Genomic DNA, 17,216 nt, shown 5'->3' with positions numbered 1-17,216 from the left:
CCCAAAGATGCTCTATTGGGTTGAGATCTGGTGACTGTGGGGGCCAGTTTAGTACAGTGAACTCATTGTCATGTTCAAGAAACCAATTTGAAATTATTCAAAGGTGACATGGTGCATTATCCTGCTGGAAGTAGCCATCAGAGGATGGGTACATGGTGGTCATAAAGGGATGGACATGGTCAGAAACTATGCTCAGGTAGGCCGTGGCATTTAAACGATGCCCAATTGGCACTAAGGGGCCTAAAGTGTGCCAAGAAAACATCCCCCACACCATTACACCACCACCACCAGCCTGCACAGTGGTAACAAGGCATGATGGATCCATGTTCTCATTCTGTTTACGCCAAATTCTGACTCTACCATCTGAATGTCTCAACAGAAATCGAGACTCATCAGACCAGGCAACATTTTTCCAGTCTTCAACTGTCCAATTTTGGTGAGCTTGTGCAAATTGTAGCCTCTTTTAACGATTTGTAGTGGAGATGAGTGGTACCCGGTGGGGTCTTCTGCTGTTGTAGCCCATCCGCCTCAAGGTTGTACGTGTTGTGGCTTCACAAATGCTTTGCTGCATACCTCGGTTGTAACGAGTGGTTATTTCAGTCAAAGTTGCTCTTCTATCAGCTTGAATCAGTCGGCCCATTCTCCTCTGACCTCTAGCATCAACAAGGCATTTTCGCCCACAGGACTGCCGCATACTGGATGTTTTTCCCTTTTCACACCATTCTGTGTAAACCCTAGAAATGGGTGTGCGTGAAAATGCCAGTAACTGAGCAGATTGTGAAATACTCAGACCGGCCCGTCTGGCACCAACAACCATGCCACGCTCAAAATTGCTGAAATCACCTTTCTTTCCCATTCAGACATTCAGTTTGGAGTTCAGGAGATTGTCTTGACCAGGACCACACCCCTAAATGCATTGAAGCAACTGCCATGTGATTGGTTGGTTAGATAATTGCATTAATGAGAAATTGAACAGGTGTTCCTAATAATCCTTTAGGTGAGTGTATTATGTCTATTTAGGTTTTGTCACAAAAGTACAGCAAATGTTGTATGTATGTATGTATGTATGTATGACAAGGTTCAAATTTAAACAAATCATGTACAAAGGAGAACAGTATCAGTGCACACAGGGTAAACCACCAGACTGGGTCATTATTACAGATTTACTGGGATATCATGCCATTAATATAGAGATCAGGCATGAAGCAGATCACTCTCCCTAATCAGCAACCACCCTGATCAATTCAACATAGATGACGATGCATAAATTATACTGAAATGCACTCTTTTAAAGCCAATAGTGCGTGCCTGTTATGATTATTATGATTATTATGATAGGTTTGCAGGAATTCCTCCCCCGTGTGGTCATCGTGCTGCAGCGGCACCCTGTCCGCCGGGCGGCTGTCACATGACCGCGCTGTGGGGCTTGCTGAGCCAGGGAGCGGCTGGGGAAGCAGGCGGGTCGAGCTGCTCCGTGTCGCTCTTACCGTCCGGATTTCCACCCGAAACACGCCGGTGGGGCAGCGCAGAGCCATGGTGAGGAGCGGGAGGCACTCGCTGTGAATTGTAAGGTCTTCTTTTAATTCACGTAGGAGAGGGACAGAGAAAGAGAGAGAATAAAAACAGATGGCGCTGGGTATGTGGGCTGACAGCGGGTGTGTAAGTAGCTTTTATTCTGGAGGAAATGCAGTTCTCTAAAAAAACATTCATAGCATGCATTTGACTTTCATCAGCGAGCCGGCGTTTATTTTTGCACGAATTTAGGTAACAAAATGCATGAATTAATCTATCGATGTTGGGCACCATACATCGTATTAAGGACCCAGACATCTGACTACGTTATGAAAGATGCTCTGCTTTTGTCCAAATGGGAGACTTTATTTATTGATTTATTGATTTATTGATTTATTTACATATTGTCTTTTCAAAATCAATGCCTTTATTAAATGGCGACCATTTGCATAAGCGTATGTTGTCATTCGCTGTTAAATGTACGGGAAAGCTGGCATTATTTGCAACGTAATTGCAATGGGTTTGTCAGTGATCAACACCAATCCTATAAGCATTGTAAAACTGGACATTTTCAATTTAGTTGTGGCCCTGACTTATTACAACCATTCAGCGCTTATTACACAGTGCTTTAAAACAAATATAGTTTATTTAGGGGACGTTCATTATCAACACAGAATTAATTTCCTGGCTCTGCGGCAGCTGTCAGGTATCGAAAGTAATTGACAACCACATCGACCAATGGCTGTAGTGATGTCGGGACCGAGGGGTGGGGCTGCCGTGATCGTCCACCAATCGCTCGTCACGTAATTCAGGAAGTAACTGGGGACGGCCTGATTGACAGACCATTTTACCAACCGCACTGCACTAGCGCGACCGAGTTTTGTGATCAGCTAATGCACGAAGGGGCGGGTTATGTCAGTTATTGACGTGCACGGTATCCTATATGGTTTAGGAACCGGCTTGATAGTATTCCATGAATAAAAGCATAATGAATGAGCAACCAAAGCCATTAACAATGTTTTCTCTGTGTCTAGATACAGTTGTTTAAAATGGTAATGCAATCGGTAATATTCATAATATTAACCAGAATGTTATGTCACATTTATCCAAGTAATTATAAATTATCATAGTTCATATTTTCATATTTTTTATATACATGCATATGTATTATACACTACTTCTAATATACAATGACAATACATAGATTCATTTCTGGTGACATCCACTATGTGTGTGTGTTTGCGTGTATTGTGTCCATTGAAACTGAATGGCTTCCTTTCCTTTCTTTTCAGGCAGCTGACGTTGGTCCCTGCCCCTTCCACCACTGAGATCCTTTGGAATGGCTGCAGTTTGGCAACAAGTCTTGGCAGTGGACGCAAGGTAATAAATAAATGCATAAATAATTAGAGAGTAAGAAAGAAATATCAGAGCATCAGTGCCAAAATGTGCTCCACATCAGATGAGTCAGCTCTATTATCCCCAAACCGAAGGACATAACATACTGATCTGAGGATTTAACCCAGCTGTTTCACGATGGATCCTGTGGAATTGGCTCCAACAACAACGCTGGGTTGTTCCTTCCAGACACTGATAATCCCAATCATTGTGCTCTGAGAGGTCTTCTGCTGTTGTTTCCACTTAGATCAGGGATGCCCACCCTTGTTCCACCCTTGGTCCTGTAGAGCCCAGGATCCAGGAGGTGTTACATGGGTCTGCCTTAAATCATACATTTAAAAAAGCTTGGGGACACTTCATTCAGGTCAATTCAGCAGGTAAACATGGAGGTAATTTGGAACAAACATTGAAATACCTTACAATTGCTCTCAGTTGAATTAGTGACTATACTTGCTTAATTGAACAGTTAGTAACATGTGTTCTCATGTTTTAGAAATTGGTGATTTTATGTCAACCAATCAAACTAGCTAAAATGGGGCTCTTCAGGACTAGGCCTACGTATATTTTGACTCTATCTCCCTGCCTCTGCTCACCCGTCCTCTCTCTCCCTGAAGGTACAACGCTTACCGCACGCCTACCTTCCCGCAGTTCCGCACGCAGTACATCCGCCGGCGCAGCCAGCTGCTCCGAGAGAATGCCAAGTGTGGCTTCGAACCCGGGCTGCGCAGACAGTACCTGAGACTGCGCAGCCAGCTGCTAGCCCTGCGCTACGGGCCCCTGTCTGAGCAGAGCAGCTTCCGAGCCAGCAGTGTGCGCAGCTCCCGCACCACGTTGGACCGCATGGAGGTCAGTCCCAGAGACAGGGAGGAGGGGTCACAGGTCACAGTCCATCTTCACTGGGTGACGATCAGTCTGTAGAGAAAGTTCATGGCATGTTGTGATCGTTGGGAGGGAATCCACAGAGAGAGTCAGAGTTCATTGTGATCGTCAGGCTTAGATATAGAGATCTCAGAGAAGGTAGTATACTGGAGGTTACAGTCTGAGGGCCTGATTTTCCAAAATATGGGGTTTAGTAATGAGTAAGGTCAGTAATATGTGTATTGCAGTTGCTATAACATAACTACAGTTTAAATATTCACAGAAAATAGTTTACAAATGGCCCTATAAAATCTGTGAGTGCATAGAGGGTGATTTATTACTACTCGCTCATACTTCGCTCAGTGGTCAGAGATTGTGCATCAGTCCGTGTAAGCACTGAGAAGTAGTGCTTGGATTGTTCAAAGACCTTTTTCTCCTGACCTTTTCCTGAACTGCGCTTTCCCTGTCATCAGCTCTGTGCTGCCATATTTAGTCCGCACTGAAAACCACAATCTAAGCAGAAACAACAGCAAAGATGCTGCACAGGACCCACTGAATAAGGGTGCTTTCGCAGGTAAGTATCAAGAGAGCAGGATGCTGCAAACTGAAGGCCCTTATTCTTTTCAGGGACCATGCGGGGTCTGTCACCAACGATTATGTGGAAAAGAAAAAAATGTAAAGATGTGGAAGCATTTTGGTGGAATTGTTTTGGGGTGTGCATATGGCTCCGTAGCCGCCGGGACACTTCTGAGATGGGACGAGCCTGAAATTGCCCTTTAAGTGGAAAGATGTGTTTCAGTCGAGTATCAATGTGTTTGTTTGTGTCTTCCTCCCAGGATTTTGAGGAGGACCCCAGGGCACAAGGCGCCCGAGGCCATCGAAGATCTGTCAGTCGTGGGTCCTACCAACTGCAGGCTCAGATGAACAGAGCGGTGTACGACGAGAGGTACTCCTCCCACAGCCTGCGTGGATCTTGCTGCTGTACTTGACCGCAGTTTGATCAATTTAGGAACGCAGAGAAATTGACCCTAATGTGAAACCATCTGTTCTTATTCTGTGTTCACTAAAGGACTGGGCAAAACTATCACATCCACACTGTTTCTCTCTCTCTCTCCAGGCCCCCTGGCAGCTTGGTGCCCACCTCGGTGGCGGAAGCCAGCCGTGCCATGGCCGGAGACACTACCCTGAGCGAGAACTACGCTTTTGCTGGCATGTACCACATCTTCGACCAGCACGTGGACTCTGCAGGTAGAGTGGGCCGACACCCATCTCTGTGTGACCATCTGTTCTTAAAGCACAGTCTCCAAAGCATGGCATGACTGGACAATCCCCTCATGTCTTCAATTAAGAACTGATGGGGCCATTAGATCAAATACCATGAAGGAGGTTTCCTCATGGTTTTCACAAAAAATTATCCTCCAGGGTTTTGCTAACATATCAAAGTGAATAGGTGAGCTAGGGGGAAAGCTGCTGTATTTCAAATTGTATTCCATTCTTATTGAATTCTATGTAAAAGGTCATAGGGGTTTTATTTATTGTTTTTATTTAGCAAAGTGAAAGGTCATGCTGTTGATTTTATATGACTTTCTTTCTCACACTTCAGTCTCATGTGTAACTGGATCTTTTTGCTGTGGATTCAAATGACTGTCTGCAGATGTACTGTTTGTTTCTTTTTGTCTGGTTATTGTGTGCAGTGGACCTAACAAAATAAGATCAGAGCAGAGCATGTGTCTAACAATGCTGTCTGTAACCTACAAAACCCTTGTAAGGAGCCATGCCAAGTTGCCCTATCTTAGTGCTGACATCCCTACCAGAGCTGGGGAAATCACTGAACAATTCAGTGTTGCTCCAGTTTAAGATCAGGGTGTTTATATGACTTTTCCCCTCCCTCCCCCTCCGTCAGTCCCCAGGCTTCAGTTTGCCAACGACGACAAGCACCTCCTCGCCTGCTGCTCCCTGGACGGCACCCTGTCCATCATGACCCTGTCCCCGGCGCCGCCCAGCGTCAAGGTCACGCTACGGGGGCACGAGAAGCCCGTCACGGACTTCGCCTGGTCCCTGAGCAACGACGTCATCGTGTCCACGTCTCAGGACGGCACCCTGCGAATCTGGAACACGGAGGACGGGCGCTGCATCCGGGAGGTGTGCGATCCCGACTCCTCGGAGCTGCTGTGCTGCACCTTCCAGCCCATGAACAACAACCTGACTGTGGTGAGTGCCCCGGGGCTGGCGCCCTGCTGGGGAGAGTCTGCCACTTCTGAGAGAGCACTGACCTGCAGCCTCTCCAGCCTGGGTCATGCAGAGGCCCCTGTAGATCACCCCGAATCCACGATCATCGAAATTCAACAAACACACAAGAGGTCTTGGTCCTAGAAGCAAGTGTGTTGTTCACATGTTGTGTGACATACTGAGGACTGCTGAATTGGGATAATATATATTTCCCCCCATCCTGCCTCCAGCCTGTTACAAGTGTGTGACCTAAAAATGTCATGCTGGGTTCCCAAGGGTTCAGGGGACTCTGGGCCTGAAAGTCTGCTCACGTGTTTGTGAATTTATCACAAGGTCTGCCTAGCCAATCAGAGGTAAGGGATTCAGGGTCTTTATAATTTGATAATTTAGGAGGTGAGCAAGAAAACCTGCTAGATTGGGGCTCAGCAGGACCAGAGCTACCGGCTGTTATGACTTTATGTATATTTGTATTTATCTATTTTGAAATCAAGTAACTTGGTAACAAACAGGAGAAATAGGCAGCGTCACCTCAAAAGGCATCATATTTTGTAATCTTATTTTTAACTCAATCTGTCGGTCAGTGAAAATGACCCCCATATAAGATAAAGGACATTGACAAAGCCAGCGTCTTGCTTTCATTCGATACAGACATATCACTCGATAAACTGGGTCTGGCCCCGGCTGCTGTGCCATGAGAATCTTTGTTTTTGGTCCGGTTTCGTTGCTTTCTGATCTCTCTTCTCTCTCTGGGTCTCAGGTGGGGAACAGCAAGCACGTCCTGCAGGTGGTTAACATCTCCACGGGGAAGAAGGTGAAAGGAGGCTCCAGTAAGCTGACCGGCAGGGTGCTGTCTCTCTCCTTCGACGCCCCGGGGAAGATTCTGTGGGCGGGGGACGATCGGGGCAGCATCTTCTCCTTCCTCTTTGACATGGCGACAGGTACGGCCCTGCAGTGTGAGTGAACGCTTGTGCCGGAGCGAGCACGTGTGTGTGATAATACGAGATGTATTATAAAAGTGCCTCAATCTGTTTTTATGTTTCTTATCTCCCAGTCGAGCATAATATGGTCCGGCACTTCCTTCACTGCGCTGCTGTATCTTGTACTGTATTTGATTTCCATGTGTAGGGATTCGACCACCTTTTAAATCTTTTAAATCTCGCATTTTTTAGATGGGTATTTTTGTGCATGTTTCCCCATTGTTATAATTTGATTTCCTGTCTTGTGAAGTGCTTTGAGATTATGGCTTTTAAAGGCACTATATAAAATAAGTGCGTTGTTATTGTGTTTTGAAATGGTGGTTGAAATTGCATTGTGTGCGTCTCTCTCTCTCTCTCTCTCTCTCTCTCCAGGCAAGCTGACCAAGGCAAAGCGGCTGGTCGTGAGCGAGGGAAGCTCCATCTCCAGCATCTCGGCTCGCTCCTGGATCAGCCGGGAGGCCAGGGACCCGTCGCTGCTCGTCAACGCTTGCGTCAACAAACTGCTGCTCTACAGGTGAGCCCGGGGGGAGCAGGGTACAGGGAGGGCACCTGACAGGACAGCCTGTGGGTGGAGAGGAGCAGGATTTGGGCAGAGAGAGGTGGAGATAAGTGGGAGGAAGCTCAGTGGGTCAGTCTGGAGAGGGTCGAGGGAGAGAGAAAGCGGGTTTCAGACGCTTGATCCGTGGTGGGGAATGTCTTCTGCTGAACTGAACCAGCTGAGCATTGTATACAGGTTGGGAGAAGGGAGGGATATAATCGGGTCCACTGTTGTTCCACTGGATGGAAACTGATGCACAGGTGACAGGTGATGAGTGGACTGAAATCAGGTATGTGTGTGTGTGTATGTTGTGTGTTTCAGGGTGGTCGATAATGAAGGTACCTTGCAGCTGAAGAGGAGCTTCCCCATCCAGCACGGCTCTCAGCCCATCCACAGCATCTTCTGCCCCCTGATGTCCTTCAGACAGGGAGCCTGTGTCGGTAAGACCGACCTCCCTGCCATTTCCCTCTGCTCTTCACTAAGGGAACTGCCGCATTTTCACTCCCTCAGGTGCTCCACGTGGCGGTGCATTGATGAGATCCGTGTTTGTGTAGACACTTTTGTGTACCCATACTATTTAACCCAGTCATGGTGCGACACTGTCTGAGAAAGAATATCTAAAGTTCATGAGTATAGTTTAAACAGGTTGCTTTCTCTCCCTCTCCCCAACTCCGTCTCTCCCTCAGTGACCGGCAGCGAGGACATGTGTGTGTACTTCTTCGACGTGGAGAGGAACACCAAGGCCATTGTGAACAAGCTGCAAGGCCACAGCAGCCCCGTCTTGGACGTCAGCTTCAACTGCGACGAGAGCCTGCTGGCGTCCTCCGACACAACGGGCATGGTCATCATCTGGAGGCGGGAGCAGAAGTGAAGCCCGCCTCCCGCTGCCTCCCTGTCCTCCCCCCCGGTGAGACACTGCTACAGCCATAGGGAAACCCACCATCTGAAAGCCTACTGTTCATGTAAAGACCTGACGGCTGCCTAATACCTGCATAATTAAATGCCGTTACTAAAGCCTGCCGTCTGTGCTTGTGCTTTGTTCCCAGATCGCACATGTGCCCACGGGGATTTTAAACCCTTCCCACTGAAGGACACTCAATGAGATGACTTGACTATTCTTATTTATTTGGTCTGTTTGTAAGTGATGTTCAGAACCGCTCTGGAGGTGCAGAATATGATGCAAATCAGATGCATGTCGTAGTTTTTTGACACCCAAATTTAGTGTCCTCATGTTTATTCAAGCTCAGTTATCAGCAGGATGAGGAAGCTGTAGCTACTGCACACACATGCACCCAGTCTGCCCTTTGAAACTGTCCGTAACTGTGGCTGGTATTATTAAGGGGGTTAGTATGGAGAGAGGCATGTTGGGGGCGAATGGTTCAATGGGGAGAATTTATCAAGTCCAGCAGTGAATTTGTTTTTAAATCCCTCTGCCTTTCTCTGTAATTTTACAATGGAAAGAATGGATGGCAAACTGATAATTGGATGGACCTTTTTGGTATGCAAATCGACATAGACATTTGCTTGTTAATGTCTGCTACATATTTGTACATAATTTACATATATCTACCCAAGTCTTTTTTTAACCTAATGTTATTAACCTTCATTGGACTGTAAAGGAATTGTCCTGAATGGCTTTCCTAGATTCATAAATCGCAAATAGCAGTCACTACAGCCTCTATAAAAATCTGTTAAGGACTATGGACTTAAATCCAGTAAAATATCCCATCAAAGAACAACAGGAATATGAATTCTTGAGAAAGTATTGCAGTAAAAAGTGCTTTCATGAAAATGGCGATTGTGCGCTTTGTTTGCAGTTCCACATTTTTACTGTGCAACACACACTTTGCCAGCTTTACCGTGTTAAAATGAGAAGGAAGTCGAAACATGACATATGCTTATGTATGTAAATAGATACATAATACAATTAATGTTAATAATAATAAAGAAAATGAGAATAAAAAACAAAACAAAAAAACAACATGCTTTTATTTGCATGCCCATGCTGGTATAGAAGTCCAGAACATATGGCAGGATCACATCAAATAAGAATAAGGTAAGAATGTATTTTTTATTGTTTAAAATGTGATCTCTTTATGAATGTCAACTGAATGTCTTTTGGTGCGATGCCCCCAAAAGTGTAGGCCTATATAACAGAACCATCAGCTAACAAATTATATGATCAAATAAAAAACACAAAATGCCTCCATGTTCACTTGAATTGTGGGATTTATTATAATTAGGGTCAGTAAATTCCAAGCTGCGCTGTGATACAAGCTGAAGGGTTTTCATCCATTTCCAGTGGTGTAGTGAACTAGTTGTCATTGTTGCCTGTGAAAAAATGCAAATAAAGATTTGCTTTTAGATTTGGAAAACACAAAAACTATTATTTCCATTTAGAAATAAAACATCTGTCTCCCAGTCTATGCAAAAGTTATTTAGCATTCTTTCCTCAGTGTTAGGAATGCAAATACACTAGGTAAAAGGTTTTTTTTTTTTTTTTTTTAACCACATTGTTAAAAAATACATACCTTAATATATAAACTGATTTCTGCTAGGGGTGCATTCAAATCATTGTATTAACTTGTGTGCATTGCTTCTTTTAAGAATCTAAGTTGCTGGGATCCTGTTTTACTTTTTAATTCACCAAATAGTTCAATACAGCATATTAGCTTCGAGGGGGTCGTTGTATGAGTTATTTCCTTACCATATACTGTACCATACCCTTCACATTTGTTCAGATACCTATGAAACTAAGAATTATATTTCATTTTTGGTTTTACCATAAAAAATAAAAAAAAAGTTGTTGCTTCACTTTGAGAAGAAAATGTAAAATGCTTAAATTTTATTGAAATTAAAACTGGATATGTTGAAAGGATGAACAACTTGTTTTATGTTTATTCCAAAAGGTGTTTTTGTCTGTGTGTGTTATATATTACTTTTCTAAAAGGGAGATTTACTCTAAAAACAAGCAAACATAATTATACGTGCTTACGTATTGGTTGATATGAACCCGTTTCAAGTCATTCCAGGTTGGGGTCTATAAAGGAAAGAAGGAGAGCTAAAGTAACACAAACAACTCCTACATTCTGATGACAAAAAAGCCTTAATTTCAAGTAGAATGAACCAGACAACCAGTATCTGAAACTGGTGATATTTGTCCTAACACTTCATTTCTGCTCCTCCCTCTTAAATACCTTTCAATATCTATATGTTGAAGGAGTTGCACCTGTGTAGCAGATGAAGTTGAGTTTCTGGTCACAGGATATGGGGGTCCAAACGTGATCTGCTGTAGAAATGGCCGCACAGAGTCTGGGACACTGGGGCGTCTGACCGAGGCTCCAGTTTTGAAAAGTCAGGGGTTCCCTGTTCACCCAGAACCAGTTACCCAGAATGCTCTGCCTCAGGCCCAGCCACACGTGGGACGACTGGGCATTTTCCGCTACCAAGGCAGTGAGCCTGGCCTCCTTCTTGGAGACGATGCTGGTGAGGTCTGTGTATTCAGATCTACAGTGCTGCAAAGCTTCATCCCAGGTCTTGTTCTCCTGCACCAATGTGACATTTCTCATGTCTGAAGGGTATTAGAAGAGAACAAGGTCAGGAAGGCAATATGCAACTTCAGGAAGCCCTGGCTGATTAATATGAGGTTGTTATAAATGGATCAGAGGCCAGCTGATGCAAAGCAGTTTGATTGAAGAGGCCACTGCTTGGAGATCAGATTAAACCCTATCTTTTGGTCAGGACAGCAGGCCCTGTTGCCAACTAGTTTACCTGTGATTTTACAGTTTGCTGAATTCAGGTTGTTCGGGTATAAAAGAAAAAACAAAGGATTATGGGTGGATCAATACAAATTGAATTGACTTGATTGGAATTTTATAAGATGATCCTCTAGGCGTTTCGGCATTCATTTAAAACTTTGACCCACTGCAACAAATCCGTAAATGACCAATTGAGGTTTTGGTGACGACAAGTCTCCACTATTTTTAAGCAGAAGTCATTGAGAAAAGCAGGAAGGTGATGGATGTAGGCGTCTGCAATGTGCTTTAATCATTGCCTAGATAAGGGTCAACTCTGATAGCAAGAAGGCCACCGTGCTCGAATTGGCAGTATGTACAAATACACAATGGCCAATGCATGCAACACGTGATGCGTAAGCAACTGTACAGCTCTGGAAAAAATTAAGAGTTCAGAAATCAATGTTAAGTGGTCCATACCTGCAGAACATATGAAAGGGGCCTTCTCTCCACAGTTCTTGTCATGCCAGTACCCATCGGCACCAATCGTTGCACAGTCATTGGCAATTGCCCAGTTGGAGTAGTTAAGAGTTTCTCCTGTGGTCCACTGCCACTTCTCCTTGCTGTGATATATCCCAATCCAGGGATAGTCATTGTCTGGTAAACCATTCTTCAGCTGAAGTAAATCTATCCTGTCTTGATCAGTGTAGATAGTGGCCAAATCTTTGCTCATCCCTCTACAGTATGCCTGAGCTTCAGACCACGTCTTTTTAGTATTAATTAAATTGCATCGTTTTGATATGGGCAATTCTGTGCTAGCTGTAATATAGACAACAACAACAACAACAAAACACAATCATGGATTCCACCTACTTCCTCCACAGTGTGAAAATTACATTACAAAGCTTGGCCTTGAGCAAAACATGCCGCCACTACAATTTTTCATTTTTCCATTTGTGTTACAATATGAAGTACTGTAAAAATAATGTTTGTTTAAAGAACATTATTTATTAAACTATGCAAATCTGAGGATCACATTGGTTTGAGGGAAGGCTGCGACAACTGAGTGCAGGGTGCTTGAACGATGTGCTGGTTTGTTCAAACTTGAAAATGGCTCACCGCTGAGTAATAAATGTCAGACTACCTGCAAATGGGACCGGGGGCAGTATATCCCCCTGGACAGGGACAGTACACACCACACCCATATACACTCACTGACGGTGCAAGTTGGAGTCAAAGCAATGCTCGGCTTTTTAACATTTCTCTAATTTAACACCCACTTAATGGCATACTGAGAAATCCATCAATGTTAGGTTAACAAAGGACAAACATTCTTGGCACTAGCAATCAAAAATTTTAAAGTCCGTCGGTGGAAATTGAGGCCTAAAGAGTCATATTTCGCACCCATTGTGGTAGTCATTTAACCTTTGACCAGCAAAAGGATAGACACTGCCCTTGCTACCATTGCCACATTGTCAAGCGATTGACACTTGCTGCAAAAGGATTGGTTGGTGATCTGCAGTACAAACCACAGGTCCAACCACCAGAGCTCTACGCTTACTTCTTTCCTTAGGAGCACTGTGGCCCTACATTTTTCAATTTAGGGGCACACTCAAAAAAAAAAAATTAGTGGCACATAATAAATGGATCATATTTAATCCTCAAATGAAAAACAAATGCAACTATGTTGCCTCGCGGCGGGGCTATGGCTCAAACCAAAAAGGGGCAATTCGTACTGGGGAGGGCAGCTAGCAAAGTGCGGTCCCTGGGGGGGGGGGGTGAGTGCCGGCGTTGTTATTATTATTTATTGATTGGCGCCCATATCCAGGGTGACTGACAGGTGTTCTGACAAACTCAGCTACTTGTCACAATGAGCTGCCTAGCGAAAGTACGCGTGCGCAGTGAACACGACCATGAATCTGCTGGTAATGATTATGTACATTTAAAATGATTTTGCCCGTGTTATTTCACATAGTGAATAATTTGCTATTTACGCATAGATGACAGGATGAGCTACTTAGGTTTTGAAGGCATCCAATACAGTATGAGTGTTGAAAAAAAGCTGGTGGCCTGTTCATACAGGTCCTTTCTGACTGACAGGTCGGGGCAGCTCATTCCAACCGGTAGCCCATTGTTTTCAGACACCGGGCAGCTCATCCTGATAGGGAAGCTCAGATAGGGAAGCTTGTCAGAGCACCGGCGAGGTGCCGGTGTAGGATACAATGTTTCCGGCCATACAAAACTTCCCACCCCCCTTTCCGGTTCCGTCGCTCTCTACGCAGTGCTGAGCATGCGCATTTTTAAACAAGAAAACTCATATGAGCAAACTATTTCCCAGCGGCCACTGCGAATTGACCTCGAAAACTCCGGGAATATATTAGACTAATGGGAGGAAACTGCGCTTACGTTTGAAGTAGAGTAATTATTTCCCAGCGATATGGTGGATGTTGATTATTAAATAAGATATTAAACTATTTGTATTTGTAAAACGAATACACATTGATGTTAGATTATTTATTTAACGGGTTTGTTTTTAATACTCTACAATTTAAAGTTATATGTGACGTGTATATGATGTGTAAAAGAGTGATATTTGTTGAGGTTTTGTCAATGCAAATATGAATGTACGCGTACAATGTGACCTGTAGTATTAATACATTACATAATCTACCCATACTTTCCACATGCCTGTCTGTAGCCATAATAATTAATTTAAATAACGCACCCCTGCCTCCCTTTTATTTAATAAAGTACAGTAATACATGCAATGACATAGAACATCTTATTGTATGTAATACAGTGTGAACGTGTTTAATTCAAATCATCCACATTATTTTCTAGATTTAAATGCATCACTATCGTTAATTTAATAGATTAAAGGTTGTTTTACATTGGCCACATTTCTATAAATTCTGATGCTGTATTATGCAACATAGTGCTTGCTGTTTTTTTTTTAAATCCGTTATTTACAAATAAATATATGATCGATTTTTGTAATTTCTGTATTTTATTTAAAGTCCACATATCACTGCATGGAATAGTACAGTGATATGAATAATATAATATGAATAACTTATTAAATGCATCACCCGTGAACCGCTGTAAAATGTATTTAACTGTTTGACGTGCTATTAAGGACCAACTTGTCAAAAGTATGAAAAGAAAATTTGCACTAGAAAACAAACTCTTCTGTTTCGCACTGTAAGCATTCGTTTAATATATAATATATATAAGTTTGCATATATGAGTTTTCGTGGTTTAAAATACGCATGCTCAGTATTGCGTAAAAACCTAATAGAGGGGGTGGGAAGTTTTGTATGATCGGAAACTGTTGTATCTACACCTGCCAGGTGAGGCACGCCACCCGTACCCGTGTGAACACACGCTCACACGGCAGCACCGTTGCAAACTCAAACGTTTTCCTGTTAGGATCTGTTTATATTTTGAATTCAATATCTGTGCCACCACTAGTTTGATCGTATAGTCCGAGCCTGCTGTAACAATGCACCGCCGCTGTGCAACGCACTTCCAGAGGCTCCGAGTGCGCCCTGCACAGGTAGTTTAAAGAAATGTCTTTCAAGTCCCCCTTTTTTAAGTTAAGGATCTCTTGTTAGTTACAAGTTTTAAAATAATTTCAGCATTGTTATTGCTTGCTTCCCTTTACTGGCTAACCTAGCCGCTCGTTTTCATGTACTGCACTGCTGGATGGCCTGTCTTTGCTGTCTGTTCTGACTTGCGTGAGGTATAGAGAGTGCGTTAGTAAATGCAATGTATAATAATGTAGTTGAGGAATGTAGCTTGCCAGACGCACCAGTTCAAGAAACTGAAAAGCTGAGTACATTGTACGGTTTTAACGGATCCAATTTGCCCTGTCCTTGACGGACTACAAATGACGTGTCGGATGAAGAGGATGAAGAAGAACAGCCTTGCGGCGCTGGTGCGTCTCCCCGGTGCTCTGCGTCATGTCGCAGCGGGCTGTGTTCAGTGTGAATTCGGTGTGAATTCGGTGCGAAGTGCGCCTACACCTTCGGCGCGTAGCTGCAGCCTCCGCCATCTCTCAAGGTTTATTTTTCATTTTTTTGTAGCTGCGCCCAGGTAGACCCAAATAACCGACCATGAATTACATTACAATTTTCGTAGATCTCAATAATCGACGTTATCGATTAGGTGTTGCAGACCTATTGTCCCCGAGTGCTACTGTAAGTGTGTTTTAATGACGGGGCGGCTAACCAGTAGGTCTTTGGATACTGAGCCTAATGAACCGCTGCAACACTGCGGCATAAACGTCATTCACGGGACTTGCCTTCGTCACCTTCGGTTAATTGGCTCAATGCACAACCGAAATGATTTGTATAAAATACCGTTGTTATCATAATCATTTCAATGCAGTCTTTCTTATAGAGTTCAGAAAGTGTATTGCACACTCGCACAGCATTGTTTCCGAGCTATTTGTAGAGCCGGACTCACCACTACAGCAGAAGAAGATCCAGCTCTGCGTGCAGCCCGTATCGGCCATGCCAGGTGTGAGTACCGCGCAGCCTTGAGCCCCATTCGCGTTGTCCGGGTCACTGCCGCCCCACTGCCGATACGTAGAATTGGCTCCGTCTGCCCACAGCCAGGGATCGTTGAAGAGTCCGATCCAGATTTTCTTCCCGTTTGCTTTCTGTTTCACTACCTGGTTCTCCGCCTGGCTCTTTATCGTGACCAGTTCTGAATGTCTACTTTTGCAGTATGTTTCGGCGTCTTTCCACTTTAACGAGTTTGTATACAGGATGTATTCTGTGGTGCCTTGGTTGTCTGAAAGCAAACAAACCAAGTTATCTTAACAATAATTCAAGATACAGTGTTTGTGTGAGGATATTTATACATTTTCAGGCTGGCTTTCCCTGTGCCTGTCACCTTGATCTTAACCAGGTTTACACTGTTATTCAATATAAAACGGCTGTAGTGTACTATAGTACTGCTGCATTTTCCTTTTATGATTTATTGGTGTGTGAGTCAGCTAAAAGTATGCGTATTCACTCAGATTGTGTTATCCAGTATTGCTCACCCCTTCTTCCTTTCCTTCTCTTTTTATTTACTTCATTTTATTATGTGTCCAACCTATATTGTTCAATGTTTTAAATTGTACAGCATTTATGACATTTTACAAAATTGACATAAAATACATGAATACACTATATGAAAGGCCTAGTTACACAGAGGCGGAGGGGGGTCACTCCTTGGTTTTCTGAGGCACATTTCTGGCTCATCGGACCTATACTGTAAAGATACATGTAGCTGTATTTGAAAGTCAAAACAAAAAAAGTGTCCTTCTGTGATTAGTTAAGTCTATAGAAGTGAATGGGGTGGCAGTCAAGTGTTTACAATATTAATTCAAACTTAATTTTTACCAAATTGAATGTTCCTTTGCTTTTTGGAAGAATTTGTTGTCTCTTTTGTTATGCAATGAAAAAAAAAAGGCAAAAATAAAATCTATTGCTTTTCTCCTAAGACTGAGAAAATTGATTGATAAACATTCCCTCTCCTTACCTCTGTAACACATAAAGTTAAAACTCGTAGAACATATTTCATCTGTCCAGGATCCATCACCATTAATTGTAGCACAAAACATAACTTTTCTCCAGTGAAATTGATTGACCGGCTCTCCAGTTGACCATGCCCAGTTGGTGGACCTCCTCAGCCCAATCCAGGCTTCATTATAAGACTTATGGGCTAATTTGTCTATGATAGGGCCGTGTTGATCTGGGTTCTGGATGGCGGACAGGTCAGTGAAGTCCTTCTTGCAATTGTCGAGAGCTTCTTGCCATGTGTGTGGAGTGTCCACAAGAAATTCTCTAAGGATGCCAGATGTGACTGTACACAGGCCTGAGAAACCACCATCCAAACAGTCAGAGAAGTGTAACAAAAACTGATTTAGCTAGAAAAGGCAGGTGTTTTTCTATGCATACCAATCAAACAGAAAATATTGAC

General features: G+C 43.6%; 2 protein-coding genes across 6 annotated transcripts; one reads left to right on the top strand and one right to left on the bottom strand.

Annotated features, from left to right (window-relative positions):
- The first annotated feature begins 1,378 nt into the window (after positions 1-1,378).
- On the top strand, positions 1,379-10,387 carry wdr13 (WD repeat domain 13). 5 transcript variants are annotated; one of them, XM_066709950.1, is made up of 11 exons: positions 1,426-1,566; positions 2,805-2,892; positions 3,522-3,753; positions 4,602-4,711; positions 4,883-5,013; positions 5,669-5,976; positions 6,752-6,932; positions 7,344-7,485; positions 7,831-7,949; positions 8,196-8,416; positions 8,556-10,387. In XM_066709950.1, exons 2-10 carry the CDS (start codon positions 2,852-2,854, stop codon positions 8,378-8,380), a joined length of 1,449 nt encoding a protein of 482 aa, XP_066566047.1. In that variant the 5' UTR covers positions 1,426-1,566; positions 2,805-2,851; the 3' UTR covers positions 8,381-8,416; positions 8,556-10,387. The 5 variants fall into 5 exon arrangements, with proteins under 5 accessions (XP_066566048.1, XP_066566044.1, XP_066566047.1 ...); XM_066709947.1 differs by lacking the exon at positions 8,556-10,387 and having other exon boundaries at positions 1,408-1,536; positions 8,196-8,523; XM_066709946.1 differs by lacking the exon at positions 8,556-10,387 and having other exon boundaries at positions 8,196-8,523.
- Positions 9,721-17,100, bottom strand: LOC136753657 (macrophage mannose receptor 1). The gene is made up of 6 exons (XM_066709952.1): positions 16,776-17,100; positions 15,711-16,040; positions 11,724-12,062; positions 10,739-11,080; positions 10,505-10,549; positions 9,721-9,840 (listed from the first exon to the last, which is right to left on the bottom strand). Exons 1-5 carry the CDS (start codon positions 16,855-16,857, stop codon positions 10,533-10,535), a joined length of 1,110 nt encoding a protein of 369 aa, XP_066566049.1. The 5' UTR covers positions 16,858-17,100; the 3' UTR covers positions 9,721-9,840; positions 10,505-10,532.
- Between the last annotated feature and the right edge of the window lie 116 nt (positions 17,101-17,216).

Source organism: Amia ocellicauda, chromosome 7, assembly GCF_036373705.1.
Source record: "Amia ocellicauda isolate fAmiCal2 chromosome 7, fAmiCal2.hap1, whole genome shotgun sequence".
Taxonomy (NCBI): Eukaryota; Metazoa; Chordata; class Actinopteri; order Amiiformes; family Amiidae; genus Amia; species Amia ocellicauda.
This window is presented reverse-complemented; position numbering and strand designations above follow the sequence as displayed.